At 37.8% G+C, this 25649-nt stretch overlaps 2 protein-coding genes across 3 annotated transcripts in view; one reads left to right on the top strand and one right to left on the bottom strand.

The window, feature by feature from the left end:
- Window positions 1–2804: 2804 nt before the first annotated feature.
- LOC110716211 lies at window positions 2805–3650 on the bottom strand. The gene has a single exon (XM_021894832.1). The coding sequence runs from the start codon at window positions 3648–3650 to the stop codon at window positions 2805–2807; it is 846 nt and encodes a 281-aa protein (XP_021750524.1).
- Window positions 3651–8064: 4414 nt separating this feature from the next.
- Window positions 8065–25649, top strand: part of LOC110716209 (probable serine/threonine-protein kinase SIS8) — a 31610-nt gene continuing 14025 nt past the window's right edge. The window contains exons 1-10 of one of the 2 annotated variants that reach the window (XM_021894829.1): window positions 8065–9156; window positions 14946–15383; window positions 16662–16765; window positions 17984–19305; window positions 19396–19436; window positions 21081–21149; window positions 22594–22694; window positions 23657–23735; window positions 23824–23922; window positions 24025–24093. In XM_021894829.1, the coding sequence (XP_021750521.1) occupies window positions 8638–9156; window positions 14946–15383; window positions 16662–16765; window positions 17984–19305; window positions 19396–19436; window positions 21081–21149; window positions 22594–22694; window positions 23657–23735; window positions 23824–23922; window positions 24025–24093 (2841 nt within the window). In that variant the 5' untranslated portion in view covers window positions 8065–8637. Of the gene's footprint in view, window positions 9157–14926; window positions 15384–16661; window positions 16766–17983; window positions 19306–19395; window positions 19437–21080; window positions 21150–22593; window positions 22695–23656; window positions 23736–23823; window positions 23923–24024; window positions 24094–25649 lie in introns of both variants that reach the window. The other variant, XM_021894830.1, reaches the window with a different exon arrangement.

The raw sequence follows: 25649 nt of genomic DNA on the forward strand, positions 1-25649 counted from the left end.
CTTTGCTGTTGTTCAGATGGCCCTAAGGACATGAGGCAACTCATCTGCCCATAGACCGCCTGCTCTTTCAATTTTCTTTTTAATGTTGTCTAAGATTAGCTTGTTGAAGGCTTCAACCTGGTCGTTTTCTTAGGGATGGCCGACTGATGCAAATTAAAGCAATGAGAGATCCCTTGGTCTCCCAACCAATTCTTGAGGGTAGGCGTCTCAAACTGAGGGCCATTGTCAAAGACCATAGACATAGGAACCCCAAACCGGGTGATGATATTCTTCTAGATAAAAGAGATGACATCCGTTGTCTTAATGCCCTTGAACGCCTCTGCTTCTACCCATTAGTGAAGTAGTCAACGGCGACTAGAATATAGCGCCGTCCGCCTGGTGCAGGCGTATATGGACCCAGAATGTCCATTCCCCATTTGGCGAATGGTATTGGGCTATGGATGGTTGTCACATCAGTGGCCGGACGGTGTATGAGTCTGCCGAATCTTTGACACTTGTTACACTTCTTTACCATTTCCATGGCGTCTGCCTCAAGAGTGGGCCAAAAGTAGCCTTGCCGCCTGGCCCTACCCGCTAGTGCCCTGCCGCCTATGTAAGAGGCGTAATAGCCCGAATGCAATTCCTCCAGAATTTCTTGCCCCCTTTTTGGGGTGATGCATTTCAAAAGAAGTTGCAGAAAACCCTTCTTGAAAAGCTCTCCATTATGAATCTCAAAGTTGGCCGCACGTCTTTTTATTGCAGCCATTTTTGGATATGTATCCGGCAAAGTGTCGTCTAGCAGGTAGGCCCGGATGCCATCCATCCAGGTTGAACTCCGGTCTAGTATTTCAATGGGATCTTTTTCAATACTTCGCTTTTCCATTACTTCCCAGAAGACTAACCGAGGCGTATCACAGGAGGCGGATGATGTCAGCTTAGAAAGAGCATCCGCCTGATTGTTCTCTGACTTGGGCACCTGACTTAGATTAAATTCATCAAGTGTCACAACTTCAGCATTAACCGCCTGCAGATATTTGATCATAGCCGGATGGGTGGCTCATAGTCACCATGGTATTGGCTGACAATCAGTTGTGAATCAGAGCAGGCGTCAATCTTTCTTACACATGCGGATGCCAGCCAGCAGGGCTTCATATTCCGCCTCATTATTTGAGGCTTGAAACTTGAACCGTAGTGCATATTCGTACTTGTCCCCTTCAGGAGACTGGCATATAATTCCTGCACCACAGCATTTCATAGTAGAGCTCCCGTCTTCATACGCTTTCCAAACCTGGTCAAGATTCTCCGGCTCAGCCGGCCTTGTATTTCGACAATGAAGTTGGCAAACGCCTGACCCTTCACTGCCTTCCTTGGTTCGAAAGAGATTTCAAGACTTTGCATTTCAATAGCCTATTTGAGCATCCTACCGGATGACTCTAAGGTTGTCATTGGCCGCTTGAGGGGTTGGTCTGTGTAGACCACAACCGGATGTGCCAAGAAGTAAGGCTTCAACTTCTTAACTTCCATGAAAAGAGCCAGGCCAAAATTTTCAACCATTGGGTACCGTAGTTCAGCATTTCGAAAAACATGGCTGATGAAATAGACCGAGAGCTGGATGTCGTTTCTCTCAGCAAGGAGAACAACACTAAGAGCATTATCTGAGACGGCTAAGTACATGTAAAGCGCCTCTGTTGGAAGAGGGCTAACAAGCCTCGAAAAAGAGTGTAAGTGTTCTTTCAATTTCTGAAAGGCCGCCTCAGCATCATTCCCCCATTCAAACCTAGTCTTCTTTTTGATAGCTTGGAAAAAATAGAGGCACTTGTCACCTGACCGGCTAAGGAATCTCCCCAATGTCGCCAGATAACCTGTTAACTTTTGAACTTCTTTGACAGTGCGGGGTGACTTCATGTCAATGACCGCCTGTATCTTCTCTGGGTTGGCCTCTATTCCCCTTTGATCAATTAAAAGTCCGAAAAACATCCCAAACTCAACACCAAAGACACACTTCTTGGGATTGAGCATGACCTTGTGTCGCTTGAGTGTGGTGAAGGTTTCTCGGAGGTCAGCAAGGTGATCCGCCTATAGCTTAGATTTGACTATCATGTCATCGATGTACGCTTCTACATTCCTCCCAATTTGATTAATGAAGACTGTATTAATCATTCGGTTGAAAGTAGCAGGCGCATTTTTCAAGCCAAACGGCATCACAATATAGCAGAATAACCCATGATCAGTGACGAATGCTGTCTTCTCTTGATCTTTTTTTCCACAAGGGTATCTGGTGAAAGCCTGAATAGGCATCCATAAAGCTCATCAAAGCATGTCAGGCATCAGCTTTTTTACTTTGGCGGCTGCCGCCCGACTTCTCTCCTCGCGTGGTTTCTTTTCTTTTGCCTAACCGACTTCTTTTTGGGATCCACAGCGAGCTTGTGGACAGCCAGATCAGGGCTGATGCCTGAAATCTTTTCCACTTCAAAGGCGAAGATGTCTTTGAGTTCCTTCAACAAATTGTGCAAGTCTGCACCCAATTTCGCAAAAGCAACCATCCCCACCTTAACAGTACGCTCCAAACCTGTGTCGTCCAGAGCAATATTAATGTATTCACCAGCCTGCTGGGGACAGAGTTCATCTGACCGTTCCCTGGTCAATGATTGCTATTGCCTTTCCTTCTTCAAGGCCACCAGCTGGTCGGCCTTTCTCTTCTTGCCGGCTACAGTTGGAGCAGGCTCGGCTTCCTTGACATCGTCAAGGTCTATTGGCTCCTCATCCTGGCCGGCTGCGGCCATTGTGGGCTTAACGTCTAAGAGGTAGCGCTCTCTAGCCGTCTTCTAATCCCCGTTCAGGGAGCCAATAAACCCATCATCCTTCTCAAATTTCAGCAGCATGAGGGATGGAATAATGACGGCCTTGGATTCGTTCAGAGTCGGACGACCCAATATTAGATTATAGGCAATCAGCTCCTCTACGACCGAGAACTGGACAACCATGTGGCGTCCATCTCCTTTCTCCCCCAGCCGAATGGGTAGGTCAATCAGTCCGACCGGGTGCACAACCCCACCCCCAAAACCAACCAAGGTGTGAGACACCTTGTGAATGCTGTCGGGCTTGTACTTCAGCTTTGACAAGCACTTGTAGCTGATGATGTCAGACGAGCTTTCGGTGTCAATGAGGATCTGGCCGACCTTATTCTGGTTGGCCACTTTGTACTCCATGACAATGGGGTCATCATGAGGTCGGCGGACCTTGCCCCTATCCTTTTTAGTGATGACGACCTTAGGGAAAGTGTCAATAGACGCTTGGCCCTCATCAACTGAACTGATATCCAGCCGTCTGACATGGTCCTTGGTGCCTCTAATGGTTGGGCCCCCTTCAGCAAAGCCGCCTGCTATTGTGTAGATCAGTTCTTTGTCAGTGTCCGAACTACTAGCAGGTTGGGCATCCTTCTTGGACGACTGTATGGGGTTTGTCTTCAGGGTCACCTTAGACTTAAGGATGTAAGACTTCAGCACCCCCTTATCAGCCACACGGTCCAACAGTCGCTTGAGACTATAGCAGTCGTTTGAGTCGTGGCCAATATCCTCATGAAAATGGCAGTACTTGTTTTTGTTTCGGCTTTTGGCGGAACTTTTCATAGCAGCGGGCTTCTCTATGGTCACCCGGTCCTTTATCTCCATGAGGATGGAGTAGCAGTCTGTGTTAAACTCGATTTTTGGGACGTACGGTTTAAACTCTTTCTTTTTCTTCTAGGACGACTGATTAGAGTCGTTAACCGCCCATATCTCTTTTCTCTTCTTGCTCTGTTTAGGTTTCTTAACCGGCTGAGCTTGCTTACTCTCTTTTTTGTCTGACTTCTTGGAGTCCGACTGCTTGTTGATGGAGTAGAGCTCGATCGCCTGTAATAGGCTTCCGCCTCCATCATCACTTCTTGGAGGGTGGTAACCCTCTTTCTAATAAGGTCAAACTTAAAGGTCAACCCGTCCTTCAGACCCTTGAAGAAGTCTGTATAAGCCACATCGTCAGACAGCCCTTGAAGCTGGATTCTCACCAGATTGAACCACCTGACGTATGACCGTAGCCCTTCTCTATCCCCCCGTTGCACTGCACCCAAGTCAAGACTTGTTTTCTTGGCAGGGATATTCATAGAGAAGTTAAAAGCAAACAAGAACGCCAGCGTCTTGAAGCTATTGATGCAGCCGGCTGGCAAGTTGCCGAACCATTATTGGGAGATGCCCTTCAATGTAGCCGGGAAGCATCAGCACCAGGTGGCGTCATCCAACCCCTGCAAGTACATGAGGTTGGTGTAGGCCATGAGGTGGTCTTCAGGTTGGTGGTACCATCATAAGTACCCACCATGACATTCTTAACCTTGGCCGGCTGTGCCGCCTCGGTTATCCCCTTGGAGAAGGCAGAAGGTTGTTCCCCAAGTTTTTGCAGACGGAGGTGCCAGTCCAAAGGTTGGACGTTTTGTGCCGCCTGAGCCCCAAAGAGGGTCGATTGCATGTAGGGTTGTCCATACGGCATGTATGGCTGCTGAGGCACATACGGGACCGAATGGATCATCTGAGGGCTAGTGTAAATGGACAGGCCGACTGACTGACTCTCTCGTACATATTGAGAATTCCTCATTAGGGTATTCTGGAAGCTGTCTGGGTAACTCAACGTTGAAGCCGATTGAGAAAGTTGCTGGTTTCTCTTCTGCTCAATTATAAAAAATAAAACTGTTTCCCCGGCAACGACTCCAAATTTTGACAGGCTAAAGTCGTATCACCTAATCAAAAGAATTACCTAAGTCCTCTAACTAAAGTAGATAGGGAAGTAGGGTCGAATCCACAGGGAAACAAGTCTTTCTACTCCTAAATAATTAAAATAATCTAAACTATCAAGTAACCAAATTGTTGTTATGTGAAAATTAAACTAGGGAAAAATAATTAAAGTAAAGCAAATTAAATAAGGGAGAAATCGATAAATCAAAGCCTAGGGTATAGGTTCACCAATAAATAATATTCCAGGGTAAAACACAATAATAAATCATTAATGCATAAATTGACCAGATCATAAAGGGCTTTCGCTACGTATTATAATCACATAATTAATCTACCGATATTAAATCGCATCTCTCGAATCTTAACTTAACCATTTATAAATTAACCTGCCTATTGAAACAAAGCCTAAACATCAATTCTCATCTCTCGAATCTCAAATTAATATTGCATAACTCATACGATTAAATCTGGCCAAATCTAATTGCATAGCAGTAAATTAATCAATAGAAAATCAACCAAAGCATTAACAATCAACAATAACAAATTACCCCTTCATATTATCTATGGATCCCCAAAACCCTAGAATTAAACTACTCGTACATAATTAAAACTAAACTAAGCAAATAAATTAAGCAAAGCATAATTAATCAAAGCAATTAAGTTACTGAAAATAAAAGGGGAAGAAATCGTTACCAAAATAAACGGAAATAATGGATTGCATAAAACTCAAAGTGTAGAGAGAGAAAATAAGAGTATTAACTAAAAGCCTAAAACTAATAACTGAGAATTAACTAATGAAAAAGACGTCCTCGTCACTTGCTTAACAAAACGTATTTATACTTAAGCACAAAAATCCTAAATAAAAACAAATTAAAAATCGTCGAAATCACCCTCGGAAACACGTGTCCGGTGGGGTGGAGCTTCGCCCGGTTGGGCGCACCTTTTTAACTATTGGATCTTCACTCGCGCCTGGTCAGGCGCGAGACAGGGCGAAGGGCGCGTTTCTTCCTTCTACCTCGCCTGGCCGGGCACGCCTCAGGGCGAGGGCAATCCCCGGTCGGGCGAGCTCTCGGGCAAGGGAGTTTCTTCGATTGGGCCACTCTCTTGGCCCAATTCGGATTTCCTCTTTGGGGCCTTGAAGCTCGGTCCATTGCCTCGAATTCTTCTTTTTCACCGAGCCCTTAATCATCGGTTTGATAACTCTAACCGGTCTTGGGCTACGGAAAATGGTCATATGAATGCGCTCCTGCTCCGATGCTCGTAGTGGCTCCAATAAGTCCGGGAAAATGCTCTAAATCCGCAATTTCCTATAAAATAATACCAAGACTACGAAAACACTAGAAAACACATATTAGTAGTAAGAGTGGCTTTAAAGAGCCAAGAATACTCTCAAATATGACCAAGGGACGGGGGTAAAACACTATATAAAATGAACATATCATTGGACATGCCGGATGGCCTTCCTCTTTCCTGTCTCAGGGAATCGGATCTTGGAAAGATCAATCAAGGGCCGCTTCCCCTCCTTTGATTTAGGATGCGAAGTGGGCTCTCGGTCCCTAACTCGCTTGTTCTTCTTAGAGAGAGAAGGCTTCTTGGCCAACTGACCCCTGTTGGAGCCAACCGTCCTTTTGTTGATCAGGTCCTTTATCTCCCCCTTGAAACTTGTCATGAATTTCATGAGTTCGTCTCGAGTGACGGGGGCTATACCTTCCGCCGCCTGGTGTTGTCCAGACGGCTGTCCGGATGACTTACTTGGACCAGCTTGATTATCGCCTCGTTCTCTTCTTTCCTTGGGACGGGTGCGTCTGGTTCTGAGTGACCCATCAGCAGCCACATACGTTTCGACTTCAAAGTCGTCATTACTGTCATGGTTCGAATAGACCTCAGCTTTGGCCGTAGGCCATTTCTCATTAGGAGGCGGTACAGACTGTTGTGAAGCCATACTAGAGGTACTCTCCCCACATACGGCGCCAAATGTTTCGGGGTTTCCTGTGTCCCTCAGGAGAATTACGTCACTAAGTCTGGATTTCGGGTCACCTGCAAAACAACGAAGACTCCGGTTGGGTGGAGTTCTACCTCCGACGATCAAGTTAAAACGTGTACGGAAAATGTAAAAAGGTGCGAAAAGTAAAGTGAGATCTTCTCAGATTCCGAGATCAGGTGTTTTCTCTAAGGTAAGAGAATTCAGTGTTTTCAATAATTGAATCCATCCTTTTCCCAAAGTGGGGTAAATCTCCCTACTTAGGGTCATTGAGATTTGTGCCTCTGTCCTAGGTTACAGAAACCTAAGACTAACAGGCTGTGCCGTTTTTGGGCAGTCTAGGGAATTGGGCCTTGAAGGCCGCCAATTCCATATGGAGTATCTGCCTGCCACGTGTCTAGCCCTGTTAGGTCGACTTTGGGCTCTCCCTAGAGTGACACGTGTCACGCTCTGGTTGGTCCACATGGCGGGGTAAAAATACCCAAATTAGTTGCCAAATTGAAAGTTAAATAATATGAGATATATATAAATTAATACTCATGAAGATTTGTAATTAAAATAAAAATAAAAAGGAAAGTAAAAGTGGCGGGAATTTTTTTAATCAGAACATGACAAGTGTCATGTTAGATTCGTTTTTAGTATTATGTTATTGATGGTCAAGCTACTGCTTTAATACTTTCTAAATTTGCAAGCAAGTCCTTCAAATAAACCATTAGAGATGCTCCCTCTTGCCTTACAGTTCATAAGGCGAGTTCTAAAACTTATTGTGCTTTTACTAAAGAGGTTAGTTTCCTGACTTACCCAATTGTTTTGTTTTGTACATGTATTATCTCCTATACTTATGAATGTTAATTCTCTCAAAACTTAATAAAGTGAATTTACTCTTACAAATCAAACCAAAGTGAACGGTGAGACTACAAGCAAAGCTCACCTACTCAGCAGCTAAAACCAAAAAATATTGCAAGTTGATGATTATATATTCCTTTTAATGGCCCCCCCACCTCATACCACTATCCTTGGAAGTTTGCCAATTTCCAGTCCATAAATTCATATTTTTAATAATAAATAAAATAAAAGTAAAGTACAAAAGCTCACCCAATTAAACTTTTCTTTTTAATTACTTTTCTGCTGAGTTTTGGTAGGCAGAATCAACCAATTAAAAACTTCTCCCACCTTATTTAACCGCCTTTTCATTTTCTCACATTAATTAATTTTATGGGTCACTGAAAATTAAAAATAATAATTTATATTAATAAAATAAAACATTTATAATAATCCTTTGCACTTGGTGTGCCTTCAACGCTAGTGGGTCCCTTCCATCCCACTTGTTCGTCTTGAACTTATGTCACCTTCTCCTTTGGCCCTTATCAAAGACTTGTCCTTCAAATTATTTTTTTTCCCTTTTTTGTTTTTCTCTTTTCATTTGAGTATCGTTCTTCATCTTTCTCATCTCGAAATTCTCAAATTATAAAGGAAAATCCAAATTGCTTGAGTATAAATTTCAATAAACTTGAAGCCGATTTCATAGAAAGGTAAAATAAAGGGTACTCCAATAACAAGTTTCAGAGTAATTTTATATTTACTTGCTGAATTTGAAGTCAACAAATTTGCTTACTGTTGTGGGTTTTGTAATTTGTGAGGAAAAGGGTTTGATTGAATCAAGATTTTGGCATCTGAAAATTGTTAATTTTTGAGGAAGAAATAATAGAGCTCTTAGATTCATGGAGCGGTATATAGTTTTTCCTTATTTTCGCGGTATTTTCGAGTGATTATTGTGTGTATCTTCTTAATCTTTATATAGAGTTAAAATCAGTGTATTTTCTGGGGAATTGTTGATGCTTGGTCAAAGACAATGGAGGTGTATATGGCCAGATTTCTATATCTTTAGCAATAGTTATTGCTGCTCTAGTAAATACTATGAAGAATCTGTTGAAGAAGCTGAATATTGTGCCAAATCAAAGTGAAGACATAGAAGGGTCTAACAATAATAGTGCTAGCAATAGTAGTAATTCGTCGAAATCGAGTAAGTTGAATGCTGGACCATCTCCTCATTCACAGGCACATCAACTATTTGAGCATAATAAACCCTTTACTACTTTGGCTGGATGGTTTCATACAGTTACTAATAGGAAGGGTGCTAGTTCCCCGTCTTCGTCGAATGCTAAGCCACATGATAATATAATGGAGCAACAACACTTAGAATCTGCCAGCAGTTGTGGTTTGAGTATTGGCTCTGATGTCGTTGCAAAGCGCGACTCGGAGTCTAGTAATGCAAAGGATCCTGACATTGAGGAAGAGTATCAAATCCAATTAGCTATGGAAATGAGTGCTAGGGAAGATCCTGAGGCTGTTCAGATTGAAGCGGTGAAGCAAATTAGTTTAGGCTCTTTTACACCAGAGAATACTCCTGCAGAAGTTGTTGCATATAGGTACTGGGTAAGTTTCCAGGCTTCTGTGATTATTTTGAACTACGACTCACTGATTCTCTTATTGAGTGTGTGTATGATGAGGCTTCGTGTTTGCCTTTATAAAAAAGATTATTTGCTCCTTGATGAAATGACAAATTTGTTATCGGAAGTGATGCTGTGTTAATCCCTGATGAAATGTGGTATATTGTGTTTGCTCCTTGCATGATTTTAGCACTGTTTGATTATGTGATGATTTGTTTTAATGATTTTAACGGATTTTTAATTTTTTTCTTTATGTCTACAAACTATTTTTGTGCATCATGCTGTTTGATTGATTTCGTATTGTCTTTATGCTGAACTAGCAGATTTCTTGTCTAGAAGCTTAATTGAAAGGGTCATTACATTGGCTGGCGTTTAAGCTATTATGGACTATTTAGAAAATTTTATTTGTAAATAATGATGGTACACTACAATATCATTCGGGAGGAGTCCTAAAGAACAACCTAAGCAGAACAGTGCATGTATCATCCTAAAAATTAGATGAACCTATCTGGAAACACTGTCGTTGAACCTTAACACATCGAAGCAAGAAAAACTAGAAGTTCACTGATGGTCTGTAGGCTTACATCTCTTATCTCATCCTAAAAGATGGTCTTCTTATCACAAGTGTAGTGTTATTGTTATCTTTGTATTTTCTTCTCTCACTTATGGCCTTAAGGGCTTCAACCACTTCAGTGAATAAGGTAAAACAAAGATATGACTTGACATAATTCCCTTGTGGCTCAAAACCATGATCCATGGTTAGAAAATACGATTTCAGCTGTGATCGCGAGCACGAACATGATTCGTTGATTTTGGGACCCTGTCACATATTTTGTGTTGTAAATTAGATTTCAAAGTACTTTTAGGATTTTCATAGTAGTGGCATGGTGTTAGCAAAATTATAGTAACATAGTTGACTTGTGGAGCAATTAGTAGGGTGGCATTTCAGCAACTATTTAGTTAAACACTAGATGTAATTTTCAATGCAGGGTTGGAAAGTTTTATCAGACGAGATTTTGGGTTTATGAAACACCCCTTGTCAATATGGATGATTTCATATTTTCATTTCGATCAATTGAAATTCTTTTAAAATGCGGCCCATTGAAACGATGCAACCTTTTTTTTGTAGTTTGTACCATGCCCTCACCGCCTAGACCGAACTTTAATGAGAATGATATGTATTGTACAATTTTGAACCAATCGAGCATTATCACTTCATCGTATCCTATCATGGAGATTCTCTCCCACATTTTCTTTTATGCACTCAGGAACCCAATTCTTCATATCATTTTGAACTCCTTCCATCTAAGTCGTCTTCAATCTCCATTGACTTCTAAATTCCCATGAAACAATATTTATTAGTCCTTTCCTGTTCATCTCCAAAGTCAGAATCTTTAATAGGATTACCACGTCAACAAACTATTTTTTTTAGTTTCATTCATCTCAATGCCTTCTATGCTTCTACTTTAGTTGTTCGTATATATTCGCAGTTTACTTCATGGTCTTCAATTGGGATGACTCTTGTCATGCTTTCCATTGGAAAATTCATCAAAGTATCCCTTTGAATCCTATGATCTTTATTCTTGTTCCACTTCACTTACAAAGGTCCTTATTAAACATTTGTCTATCCTATAAATAGCCAAAATTTGAATCTACTTTGTTGTAAACCTCTCACCCACCATCACACCCTTCCATTTGCTTGTTGAAGCACTTCTCTAATGTTAGTAATTTAGTATCCTTATATTACAATGTACATGTCATTCTTACATTTGCCTTAAGCCAAATAACTATCTCATTTTTTTCTTAACCGCTACTTTTAAGTTCTCATTTCATCAGCACCAATGTTTTCCTCTTTACCTCTCCTAGAACATCAACCACTCTAAATTAACTTCTCTTCACCTTCAACTAAGTCTGGTCCACCTTTACCTTTTATTAAGCTACACCATCTTATTGTTGATTCACCTTGAATTTTCCTCCACCTTAAACTTGTGTTGATATGGAAACCCAAGACTAAGATTTTATCTTGAGTAGCAACACTCCTAGATTTAACCTTACATCAGCAACACTCCTAGAAATAACCTTACATCAGTATTCATACAAGGAAAAAGTCTTGATTTCGTTTGCTCCACTTTGAAAAGTCATTAAATGAGAATCTTGGTTTGCAAACCTTATGTTAACTAGACAAGTCATATGATTAGGCTAAAATCCAAAATGTTCTCTCCTTCATCACTTCCTTTATAATCAAACCCTCTATGGACACTTTTGAAACTATTATATCTTACCCACATATTACCATTATGATATCCACCGATAAATAGTGTCTTTGAATGTGAAATATCATGTACCGCCTCGCAAGACTAATGTTTCAAGGCTACCTTACCATCTTCGGGCGCATAGGCACTTACAATAGTCACGATCTCTTTACTCACTTTACTCTTATCAGTCAATTACTCTTTCTATATACCTCAATTTTGTCTGTTAATAGTCTATCATTGATGATAATACAAACGCCTTCATGTAAATCCCCTAGTCCTTCCATCTACCGCTTTAAATACTAAACTTAGACAACCACATTTTGTCTACTTCACATTTAGCTTTTGCCTCATGGCACTCCCCTTATAGATACCCCTTTTATAAAAGTAATAAGGGAATATAATTTCCTTCCCTTCCTCGTCACCAGTTCACTATTTCTTTCCATGAGTTTTTGAACATATTTTTGAGATTGTAGTTGAAAATAATTTAGAGCCATTAGTTCTTATTTAATCGAGAAAAGTGGTTTAAACCTTTTACTTGTAAAGTATGTGAATACATTAATACACCTTAGAGGTCTAATAATGGAATAGAAGTCATTTAGGTTGCGTAGTGGTCTATGTAACTAATGTATTTGGTCTGATATACCCTCTTCGTCGCTTAAAGTTTGCTCCATGTGACTTTTCACGGTCTCCAAAGCATGTTTTAAAATGTAAATCTCTCCATTTCCATACGTGTAAGAATTGTAAAATATTGATATTAAATAATATTAATTGTAACGACTGCGATAGGATCCCACATGACTATATTATTTCTTGTAAATTGTTGAGAATTGATGGTCAATGTTATTAAGAATTGACCCTAAAAAAGGCAATAGGGCAATCTTTTGGGGATGGAGGGAGTATAAACATATGGTATCACGACTTTTTGTGGAATAGAAAATTCATCAGTTATAGAACAAGTATGATTTTCGTTGGTGCTTCTCACCCTAAAGCTCTAGTTTGAAAATAAAGGATGAAAAGTACTAGATCTGGTGGCACGAGGATCACACCTGGAAAAACAGTTATCACCACTTGCCATAAAAAACTTTCATAACCTTTCATTCAAACCAAGGGCAGAAAATTTGAAAATCTCTACTTCGAGCCTTAGTAAATCTGACCCACAATTGATTTGAAAACACTAGGTTAGGTTAATTTTCTTAGAAAGCCATTTTTGTGTAAATTTTATAAAATTGAAAATTTCCCTTTCATCATAACCCAACTACTACACAAGAATTCATTCAAAGAATGATGAGATGTATTCTTCACGCAGTGAGGATCACCCCACAATTATAGGTTTCCTCTTAATTTAACTACCTAATTCTGCAATACTTGGATTAGATGAATACTTATTTCTTATGAAGAATTCAATAATTCTATAGAAAACTTTGTAAGGGAAAATTATTTTAAACAATTTTCTGTTTGGCTTCAAGAATATTAGAGTGGAAACAATAAACATTATGCAACATCAGTCCACCTGTAAATTTTTTGAAGAAACTGAAATGAGTGTCTGCCAAGGAGAACAGTTTGGAACATTTGTGGGTCTAAAGGAGGTTTCATCCCACAATCTATTGGTGATGGAAGTATTACTCATCAAGCTTACAAGGAGGTTGATATATATCCTCTTCACCAATGTGGGACAACTCAAATGTGGACAAGGGGTTTTAATACCAACAAATCTTATAATAGAAGACTATAGACCACTATGGTATTAGTTTTTACATTTTGCAAATATTTTATGAATTAAAAATTGTTTGGAAATTTTTTAATTGAAAGGCCAGCGCCATCAAGTCGCAAATCTTATGATAATAGACCAAAGGACCATGCCATATGGTAATTTTTGTACACTTTACAAATCCTTTACAAAATTGGAACACTTTGGTATCTGTTCAACTGAAAGGGATTGAGCGTATACAGCAAAAAATTCTGTACACTCTCCCTTGTGCCTGGGTGAGTCTAGATATGAACCACCTTACCCCATTTTATGATAGTATGAGAGAGCCTTGTAAATGGTACTTGGCTAATGGCATGGGTTGCGGAAATGGAATTGATGTGTTGATCGTGGACCCTACCTTGTTTGTGGTACGAATTTGATTTTAAAGTATTAGGAATTTATCTTGATTTAACGCTATTAGAATAGTTAGAGTAGATTATTAGAGGCTTACAACCATTATTGCGGGAGACATGGGGAATCTTTAACTATATCTTTTAATAGCAAATAACTTTTTGAGTGATACATGGGATGTAACATTCAAAGCCGGATGATGTAGAGTAGGTATGTGAAATGATTTTGGGTTTTAAACCCCTATACTGAATTGGATGATTTTTGGTTTGGTCAATAAAAATCCTGTACAATATGGCCTAACTGAAAGGTTGTGGCCGTATTCTTGCACCATGGCTGATGGTTTTGTATGGTTATGTTTATTGTTAAGTGATCATTGTAATGTAGTTATTGGTTTTTCTAATTTCAGTTGGATGTCTGAAAGATCACTATGGAGTGCGGATTGCTCGTACTGTGACAATTTTATCACACAACAGTGATTTAATACGTTATGATTGAATTTTAAATGTTGATGAAATCTGTCCAATACATAAGTATTTTTTTTTTTCTTTAGCAACTACATGGAAATGAATTCCTTGGAAAGTGTTCATGCATGCTTATTAACTTTATTTGTGGAAGGGATGTTGGACTAGAATTTCATCAGTCAAATTGAGCTATCTTGGTTTCATAGTTTTGTTATCACAAGCAATAATGGCATGCATATAAAAGGCATCAAGGGGCGAAGGGAGTGTTACTCATTTTCATAAGGGAGAGCTAGTAATAGATAACCACCTTTTAAAGTCTAATAAAAAGGATAGAATAACACGATACATCCAGCTTCATTCCTACCTATCTCTGTAGATTTCATAGCAGCTAACTAAATGGAAATAAATTTCCTGAAAAGTGGTCATGCATGCTTATTAATATTATTTCTAGAAGGGATTTTGGTATTAAATTTCATCAGTTGCAAAGGGTTGTCATGGTTTCATAATTTTGAAGACAAGCAATAAAGACATTTATTAAGAAGACATCAAGTGGGTGTTATTCTGTTACAAACAGAAGGCTAGGAACCAACAACCCTTTAAACTCAAAGAAAAAGAACAAAAAGACACTTAATAGTGTTAATAGATCCGGATGCTATGGGGTGAAGAAAATTCGATGCTATGGGGTGAAGAAAATTCTTGAAAGAATACAAGACAGTGACCACTAATTTAATGCCAGGATTACAATTTAAATTTGGATTCATTTAACATTTTGTGGTTGGCCATTTTTCGTTATTATGCGTATAAGTGTATTACCAAAATAAATTTTGGTATATGTACTGTCATTATAGCAAATAACTCAATCTTTTACTAGAACAACTTGCTATACTGTTATGAGGTTGATGTGTCTTCTTGTATTCCTTTCTAACCTGTCTCATATCTTAGATTTGTCCATGCCTGACAGAATTACAATGCTCTTAGCTATAATGACAAGATCTTGGATGGTTTCTATGACTTTTACGGTGTGATCACTGGCTGTGAGTCATTGAGGATGCCTACCCTTGTTGACCTTCAAGCAACACCAGTATCTGAAGGTATTAGTTGGGAAGCAATTTTGGTCAACAGGGCTGATGATGCTAATCTTCTTAAGCTTGAACAGAAGGCCCTTATTCTTGCTGTCAAGGCAAGGTCAGAACCTCTTCTTCTAGGTGATTCTGCACTAGTGCGACAACTTGCGACTATGGTATCTGACTACATGGGTGGACCCGTTAGGGAACCGGAAAACATGTTAAGAGCATGGAAAAGCCTTAGTTATAGTTTGAAGTCAACTCTTAGGAGCATGGTGTTGCCGCTAGGTTCTTTAACTATTGGACTGGCTCGTCATCGTGCTTTACTATTCAAGGTACTTACTTTAATCCTGGCCCTATTTAATTCAAATTTGCCCCAAAATTAAGCCTAAGTCTAGATTTATACATGCAATTGAAGCATTAATTAAAAACTTAATTATGGCGATTGTAATCCAATATTCTACAAAACTTCTACATCAACAATTACGGCCTTATCTTGGAGTAACATGAATATCTTCATAGTTATCTAGTGTTGATCTTTCTTCTATCTTGCTGTTGAACTGGACGCTCTTCATTTATCTGAGAATATTGAACATACAATGTCAAAAGGTCTTATGTATTTTTTGATGTGAATTACTGCATACGAAGTTCTGCAGTCTCTCCCTGTCTCAATTTTTTTTTTGGTGATAGTCATGCTTGTCTGTTAGAGCGTGCCAGTGCAAAAGAATTAAAAATTCTTGGGGAGTTAATTTTAAGCTGCGTTTGTAAATATTCTCTTAGAGAATCCATTGAAAGCTTTAGTCTGGTTGTCTGGGGCTCTTATTCATCTGCAAGGAACCGACTCAACTCTCCTTATCTGGTCACATAAACAGGAAGAATCATAATTGCAGGCTAATAAACCCACAGAAAAGCTAGCTATGATGGCAGCAAGAAGAATATGTCAACTAAGATAGGGGACTTCAGTTATGCAGAGTTGCAATGAATTGGCAAGCTTATAGAATGAGAAGTATTGAGAAATTTGTACTGGCACCAAAGTTGGGAGAGTATTTCCACCTCTCAAAAGTGGGAAGGTTGTTATTGGTTCAATTACACTGATTAAGCTAATACAATAATTTTTTCTTGCTTCATTTCTACTTAAACAATGTAGAAAAAATCAATAATACAAATTAAATACCTGATTAGATAGTAATTTCTAGCATCATCTGGTGTTTGACAACTTGCAAAATTAATTTGTAGGGAATCATTAATGCTTTCAGAATCTTGTAGCTGTTGAATAAAAGCTAGAGGCATTAGGAAGATGGCCAAAATTTGAAGTTGAATGATATTTAGATCCTATACACTTTACTGCCAAAACTTAGCAGTCATAGTCTCATAGAGAATCTATTTTTAGCCGTCATAGAGAATCTTAGGGAACTGTTAATGGTTACGATCTTGTGATTGCTGCCTAAGTCGATACCATTAGGAAGACAGTCTAAAGTAAATTAACTCTACTTCCTGAGCTTGAGTCAAAGAGATTTTTTTTCTTCTTAATTTATTAATTATTGTTTATTTTGTGTTGCAATTCCTCATTCTTATATCTTTGACATGTCTTTTCGTTTAATCTATTTGTGAAGGTTTTAGCTGACAGTGTGGATATTCCATGTCGTTTAGTGAAAGGCCAGTTATATACAGGCTTTGACGATGTTGCAGTGAGCTTTGTAAGGATTGATGATGGAAGGTAAGGACACTGTGTAATTTTTTTGTACAATGAAAGTTTTCAGAAAGCTTGCTTTGTGGCTTTTGTTTGTTCTCTATAGTCCAATAAAGAAGTATTGAAAACTTAATGGAGGTGATGCTTTCCTATTTGAAGTCTGCATAGTTGTTTAATCAGAATTTATAAATGGCATATCATCCTCTAGTGTGGGATTTGGCTCTTTTGCTGTGGCTAACTCAAAGCAAACTTCATGCTTGTGATTTGTGATTGCAATTGTCAGTTTCTAGGAATATTATCATTTTTGTTTTCACTACTTTATGGAGGTGATTTAAAGGCTTAAAGAAATGTACTACTCTATAACTCTTGACATTTGGTGATTAACTTTCTAAAATATAGGTTTTATAATTAACTTGCAGAACTTTGGATTATTATTGGGATGAAATAGGATTTGTTTCGGACTACTTTGGAGGTTGTAATTGAATAAATTATTTAGTGTATTATTTTATTATATATTTTTGTTACTCTTATCTTCTATTTTTTCTTATGTGTCTTATTTGGTGCACATTCTCGTACCTCAAATGATTTCATAATGAGTATTCTGGTAGTTGGTTTTTAATTTTCTATTATTGCGAAATCTGAAAATGGGGGAACAAAAATCCCTTAAGGGCGGGGGTGAGGTGGATCAAAGTAGAGAAGTTTGGGCTTTTTAGGATGTATGGTTTACATGCTCTGGTGAACCAAATGTAGCATCTAAGCTGGACATTTTATTTTTATTTGTAATTGATGAAGGGATTGAGGTGTTCTGGATTTTTACAAGTCTTTGGGGATAAGTTTGTAGTTGATCATTTGCTTATTACTTTGGAGTCTTGTCCAGTTTTATGAAGTCCTACTTTTCATTTTTGAAAATATCTAGGTTGATCATTTTGTTTGGCATCTAAATGCTCTATGTTGCATATGGTTACACTACAAAAGCTTTGCCAATTTTCTCTATTTTCCATGCATTGGGATGGAATGTTGATGAGACTTTGGCTAGTCACTTGTGTCCAATGGTTAATTCAAAGCAAGTTAATTCCTCGAGTGTAGATTTATTTATTTTATTTAAAAAAAAAAAAAAGAATAGAGAAGTGAAGCTACAAAGCTTTTGGTAATATTACTTTTCTTCCGAAAATTTCATCCTCTGTAATCCCGCTACTTAAAGGTTCACAAAACTTTTAGTAGTCTAACCTTTGATTTTTATTTCAGGGAATTTATTGTTGATCTAATGTCTGATCCAGGAACACTGATTCCATCCGATATGGCAGTTATCCATGTTGACTATGCGGATTCTCTTTCTTCTACTAGTCCTTTGTCCCGGGACATTGAGTCAAATATGGGCACTGGTAGCAGTGAGGCGGTGAGTTCATTTGATGAGCCATCAGATTGTGGTACACTAGATGAGAAGATATACTTAAAAAAGCAGCCTGTTAGGATAGAAGATCCCAGTGACAGACTTGCTTCCACAGCTTCTGCTAACCTTCTCAGACCAGGATTTAGTGATGACGAAGTGCATACATCTACTAAGTTCAGTCCTAGTGAAGTCAAAAAGCTACCAACAGAAGCGGTTCCGTCTAGAAGTCAATATCCTATTTTGCATGCAAGATCCCCTTCCTGGACAGAAGGAGTTAGTTCACCAGCGGCTCGAAAAATGAAGGTGAAGGATGTTTCACAATACATGATTGATGCTGCCAAAGAAAATCCCCAATTAGCTCAGAAACTCCATGATGTGTTGCTCGAAAGTGGAGTTGTCGCTCCTCCCAATTTGTTCACTGAAGTCTATTCAGATCATTCAGATGTATCAGTCACTTTTACTAAGACTGAAGGAGAAAGAAGGCAAGAAAATAAAAAGAGGCTGGAAAGCAGAAAGCCTAATAATCTGGATGATTCTGCTCAACCAAAATTCTTGCCTCCTTTGCCTCTCTATAAAGAGCCACCAAGGGCTTCTCCTAGCTTGCAATTGGAAAGTTTAAAGCCCGTACAAGATTCCGGGATTGACAACGTAGTAGTAGATGCTGGAAAACGTAGCACAAATCCTTTTGTAATGCAATCTGATGTGACTCCAGTAAAATATGGGAAAAATGTTCCTGTTTCAGCAGCTGCAGCAGCAGCAGCTGCTGTTATTGCCTCATCCATGGTAGTTGCTGTGGCCAAATCGAGCCCTGATCCAAAGTTTGAATTCCCTGCTGCAGCTGCTGCAACTGCTACAACTGCTGCTGTGGTAGCAACAACCGCTGCTGTTGGTAAGCAGTATGAACATATGGATGCTTCTCCTCGCTCACCGTATGGAGATATTGGTTTCTTCAATGAAATGGTTGGCTCAAGGATTGGGGAAGGGGATGATGCTAGTGAGGATCTGCGTGGTTCTAGCAAGGAGCAAAACACTTCTGGAGCAAATTCAGAGGACAGAACATCTGATAGGTCAGCAGGGGGAGATAGTGCAAGCAGTGTAAGATCTGAAATGCCAGATGATGTGTCAGATTGTGAGATCTCGTGGGAGGAAATCACCTTGGGTGAGCGTATCGGACTTGGTACTAGACATTACACTTTGTTATTCAGGAATTGTGTATTCACCTACTTTAAGTTAAATTCATATTCTCTTCTTTTCTTTGCACTTGTAGGGTCATATGGAGAAGTTTATCGCGGAGATTGGCGTGGAACTGTAAGTAATATATGCTGACTTGGACATCTGATTGCATCTATACTTGTGTATCAAGGAATCACATTACATACTTTTGTCTCCAGGAGTTCATTTTCCCTTTGGTTTTTGTTTATAATTGGTTGAAGTAGATTCCTTCAACATTTGACCAGATAACCAACATCTAAAGCCTACAAAAGGTGTTAAAAGTAATTGTTATTGTAAAGGATGGTGCCCATGGTGGTGCTTCAGGATAATTGAAAAGCTGGGTTTGGGAAAGTACTTTCTGATTACTATTTCCCCTCTAAAATATGTGATAATAAAAAAAGATTGGGGTTTCAAATTACAGAATTGACAATGGCACGGAAGAATAAAGATCTTTTCTGAAATAAAGATGAACTACAGTACAGTGTCGTGGTCCTCTTTAGGGTGGATCTTTTCACTTATTATATAGTGCATTTTAATGTTTCATGCGTATGTTTTGGAGGGAATAAGATGAGGAAGTTTCTTTGGAGGTAAGCCTGCCCATAATATTTTTTGGGTTTTTAAGACTACTGCAGCATATACAGATTTTTCTTAATAATGTACAGGGTGTGAGTTTTTTGGGGTAGAGTATTTTTATCGGGGTTTCCTTGGTGCCACTTTAGGGAAAATTTTGTTAGGTTTCCCCCGATGATGCTTTGTATGGTTGGCATGGCATTATATTGTAATAACTACTACTTTACATTCCTTTTGATAAAAGGTTTATGTATTGGAAAAAAATAAAGTACATGCTTATCTCGTGATAAGGAAGCACATTGGAAAATTGAAGACCGAGTCTGCGATTGGAAACGTCAAGTTTTAGTTATTATTTATCCTTTGAAATTAATTACCATACCTTTAATGCTAAAAGTATAATCCTTAATATTATGGAGAAACAAGATGAGAATTGAAGTGGCAATTGGAACAGTGAAGCATGTAACTGATTGAAATAAAAATGAAGCAGTTTGAAATGATAGAGCTACAAAGTCAGCAAAGGTACATCTCAGTACAGTGGCTGATTTGTACCCGGATGTGAAGTAATGAACCCATGGACATTTTATTTTTGGCTTTAGTCTAGGCTCCCATTGAAAATTTGCGTTTGTATCCTGCATGACTTAGGTCATGGACAACTTATGGGCTTGTTACTTATCTGTATAGCTTTCTTAGGAACTATATGGTTTTACCACAATCTTAAAAGTGTGGTTTTAACATGTGGATTTGTCTCATGTTTATTTGATCAGTTACTTGATGAGCAGCTGTAGTCCTACAAACAACATCTTAGTGAAATAAGTGCGTTAATTACCTTTCCCTTTCCTGACATCTCCGTACCAAACAGCCCCATAAAGTTTTGGAAACAAGTTCAATTGTTGGGTCAAATTGGAGGATATATCTTATGTCTGAATTCATCGATTTTGGTTTTGGTCTAAGCATCAGTGTTGAATGTCATTCTGATAAAGAAAGCTGTAATGAGTTGAAGGAAAATTGTTGTAAAGTTTGTTTGCTCTTCTTGCTGTGGCTTTTATCTTATCTCTTTCAAGCTATTTTATTTTCTTTATGTTTTCTCTGCATGTTTTATTTGGAATTTATATTTTTCCATCTTAATGCGTCGTAATCTTTTGAAATATTTTTTTCAATTTTCAATGTCAGGAAGTAGCTGTTAAGAGGTTTTTAGACCAAGACATTTACGGAGAGTCTCTTGAAGAATTTAAAAGTGAGGTAAATATCCACCCCTCTCACGTTTTAAGTGCACTTGGCAGAGCAATCACAGTATCTTACAAAACTCTAATATTTCTCCTAACAATGTATCTCTACTCTTGGTACTGTCAAGTTTTGGCTTTGTATTACATTTTAGCACTATTTTGTGTCATTATTGCAGGTTACTGTGATTCTCATTCAAATGTTATGCTAGATTTACATGATCAATACGGGTCTTATAGTCTTAAGCTAGTTTGCTGATAAACAGAAATTTTAAGATTTTTCAGATGAAATTGAAATCTTATAACCTGTATTGGGCACACTAATTTACCCAGCTACACCTGTGTCAACAAACAAGACTGGGGTGCAGAAATGGGTTATGGGTCAGATTTGGGAAGGTGAAAATAAACTGAGCAGCTGAATTCACCATTCAATTCTTTTTCCTTCTTTTCTTCAGTTCCATTTTCGTCTTACCTTATATTTTTGATATCCCATTTTTCTTTCTTATCAATGAGGTCACATTCGTCTTTGAATAAATAACACATTTTGGGACCTAATCCTTGAGGCTTGAGGGCACTTTGAAATGCTAAATTCTGAATGGTCAAAATTCAAAATGCTAAGACAAGATAGCTGTTGTTTGCTTTTACTTGTTATTGGTTAAAATCAGATCAAAAGAAGGGGTCAATGTTGTCAATTTTCATAACAGAGTAATACTGACATTAACTTCTCTCGTTGTGGAATTGTTTCAAGTATTTTCCGAATGCCATAATTTATACTACCTCCATTTTTTTTGTAAGTTGACATGTTTTGACTTTAGCACTATTCACACACTTCCCTTTGACTGTGTTTAGTGATTTATACGTAATGAAAAATAGTCATGTGGGTGTTGTTAGATTCGTCACGAGTTATATTTTCTAAATATCAACTATTTACAATATTTGCTTATTGGTAATTAAAGATATTAACGGTGCATTGGCAAACGTGACTAAAGAAACGTGTCAACTAAAAAGAAACGGAGGAAGTATTGAATTTCATGATCTCATTTTTTTACTGTTAATCAAAACAAATGACCCAAGTATCCTAGAGAACCTAATAGAACAATAATTCTGCTAAGTGTGCTATATTTGGAATAGCAGTTGAATTTTAATCAAGCTTGAATATTATTGCATTTCTCACTAGATCTAACAAATCATATTTGATGAAATTCAGGCTGCAAATTAAGATTCTGTTATACATGTCCTTTAAGATGAGAACTTTACACTCTTTATAGATTCGTATTGTTTAACATATATTATGAATTGTTCAAACTGTCAAGGATAATGCTGCGTACATTTAAGATATACCCTACCTTATATGATGAATTGTTCAAACTGTCAAGGGTAATGCCTCTGACGTAGGGTCATTTAATGATTTTTTTTATTGGGTCTACATTGTCAGTGGATAATATACACCTTCTCATGACTAGGTTCGTATCATGAAAAGACTAAGACATCCAAATGTTGTTCTGTTCATGGGAGCTATTACTCGTCCACCAAATCTATCCATTGTTACAGAGTTCCTTCATAGGTATGCTCTCTTTCTATTGTGACCTTTAAAAGTGTAACTTTTTTCAACTCTGCACGAACCAAATTTTGGCATGCATGTACAAGCTTGGGGTTCTTGAGCGTATCACTTCAATATGACACGTGATTTGTACTTCCTAATAAAACACTTGAAACTGTTAGCAATGAAATTTCATTAAATTGCACATTATGGTGAAGAATTTCATGCTTTGGTTTAGGTAGAAAACTTACCTATTGCAGCCTATTGTTTACTTGATCTGCTTCAGCATCATCTTCGACATCTTTGTGATGCATGACTTTTCTGATATCATTCATATTCACTTGGTCTTCGTTTTTTGTAGCGGGGTAGGATAAGATCCCAAATACTAGGGTATCTACCCAAATCAGTCCCTAACCGGATAAAAAGATTTAAATGCCACATGGCAGGTTTTATTGGTCAGCTTTATTTTTTGCTTTTTTATTTTAATTACTTTTTCCAAGGAATAACTATTTTCCCCCCGACTCTGGTAATGGAGGCTCCCTCATCAACGTCTTAAATGATCTTGTTTTTCAGAGATTATTATATGGTTGCAAGCCAGTACTAGGCTATGAAAGACACTTGAATTTTCTATATATTGTGGATGAATTGCTACATGATAGTTGTAGGGCTTGGTTTTTTTTTTTTTTTTTTTTTTTTTTTTTTTTTTCTTTTTTTTTTCCCCCATGTTTTGTCATAAGACCTGAGTGACACCTACTTGGTTTCCTAATATGTTTATGTATCATTTACAAGAAAGGTTTAAGGTGATGGGGGGAGAAAAATGAATGTATGTTTAAGCCTTTAAGTTGAAAAAAAGTACCTTCATTTTAGGATGTCTCTATAGTAGTAAGGATCTTTATTTTTGGACAGGACTACCTTTTAATAAATAAAAATTCAAATTCCAGAGATGTGGCTGTATACATGGTATAACAGCTTTTTCTTTTTTGCAGGGGTAGTTTGTACAGATTACTTCACCGACCTAACAATCAATTAGATGAAAGGCGGCGTTTAAGGATGGCGTTTGACGCTGTAAGTGTCTTTCCTTCGTCTAGTGTTTGTACAATTTAATCAGCCAATTGTAATACACTCAATTACAGTATTTGAAGTTCCATTTCAGGCGAGGGGTATGAATTATCTTCATACATGTTCACCTGTTATTGTTCATCGTGATTTGAAATCTCCAAATCTTCTTGTTGATAAGAATTGGGTGGTAAAGGTTGGGTCCACCTCTTTTGTGTTTTTATTTTGAATTGGGTTCTTATAGTTCGGTTCTCCATGTATGGATTTTTATCTGATTATTTAACACCTTTTTTGTTAGGTCTGTGATTTTGGCTTATCTCGTATGAAGCACAGCACGTATCTTTCTTCTCGTTCAACTGCAGGAACGGTAAGTTATTATTCAGTTTTTTGTCATCGAGTTTGCATTTAATTCAGCATAAGAATATTTGACTTTCATTTGGATAGTTCACCCATCTTATGCGTTTGTTTTTCAGTAAATCAACTGTCATGCTTTCGAAATATGAATATTGATCTAAATCCCATAAGCAGACTATCTATAACTCATGTGTCTTTGAGAAATGATTGAATCTTGGAGGACCAAATTGCGTGAAGTTTAAATTCAAGGGATTTGGAGCTATATTATCACATAAAGATAATACTCCCTCCGTTTCAAAAAGTTTTTTCACTTGGAATCTTGACACTATTCATAAGATGAAAGAATCTATTAAATGAACATAGTCATTTTGGGTATTGTTTGATTTGTCTCAATGAGTAGTTTATTAATGTCAATTGTTATATATTTTACTATTATGCAATTAAAAATATTCATGGTCAAAGTAATGCGTTGACAATCGTGTACAGTCAAAGTGAGAAGATCATTTTGAAATAGAGGGAGTAATTTAAAGACCGGAAACTACCCTTCCACCCCCGCAAATACTTAGATTAATTTTCCTGAATTACCAAGATTAAAGGGTGAATGTAGATTTTGGCCTCACTAAGAAAATTGAAATTCACAAAAAGTCAGAATTTTATAACCACACAGCTTGAAATAGGGGCTTGTTTTGGAATTTCAAGAAAGGGGAACACAATTAACTGCCTTATTCCCTTTCATGTTATATTATAAATCAATTTAGCCATCCGCCCTACACTTTCCTTTACCATGCCGCAAGGCTAATTGAACCCCTAATAAAAAATTCCCAGCAACCACTTACTATGCAAATAGGGAAGCCAAGATCCTACCATATGAATGTCTATAGCAACAACCTAATAAGTGATTAAATACAAAAGGTAAATCAATTAATTTAATCTTATGGCATAGGTTCACTATGAATGTAGGACATACATATCAATAACAATAATCATGATCATACTATCTAGAATTTAAAAACTTTCTCAGCTCAATGTTACATTTAGACCAAAAATTTACTAGGCTTTCAAAATTTACTAGATAACTCTACATATTAGTGTTAAGTCTAGATGTGTACTACCTAACCCCTCTAATGATGTTTTTGAAAAACACAAGTTTAGTTTCTTTAAGTTTAGAATCAATCAAACCGATATTACTTCTCACAGATGTACTCTTAAATTTATGATTCAAATCCCCAAATAATTAACTCGCTCTTGGATGCATTGACGAAGCTACATGTGTGCACGGTGGTGCACGTGCACCTGCAGCCCCAAAAAATGAAATGAAATTTTAGCCTTTTTCCCCTTTATTTTTCTTTTTCTTTTGCAGTGGCTCCATGGCTAAGATCTTCAAACTATGAAGTATGGGGTAAAACTGTAGAAGATGATGCAATATTTGAGTTTTAGAATAGGTGTAGGACAGGTGGACAGCTGTCTAGGACTTATAGGTCCATGACCTCTACCCTCTATATATTTAATTCAAATAACTATAACTTTAAAAAATGCAAAACTTTTTTACTGTATTTGAAAGCATAGGAA

The sequence above is a fragment of the Chenopodium quinoa genome, unplaced genomic scaffold (genome assembly GCF_001683475.1).
Source record: "Chenopodium quinoa cultivar QQ74 unplaced genomic scaffold, ASM168347v1, whole genome shotgun sequence".
In the NCBI taxonomy this organism is placed as follows: domain Eukaryota; kingdom Viridiplantae; phylum Streptophyta; class Magnoliopsida; order Caryophyllales; family Amaranthaceae; genus Chenopodium; species Chenopodium quinoa.

What these genes read in the sequence shown, in the direction of transcription:
- LOC110716211 (XM_021894832.1), bottom strand. Translation starts at nt 3,650, where the DNA reads ATGGAGATAAAGGACCGGGTGACCATAGAGAAGCCCGCTGCTATGAAA.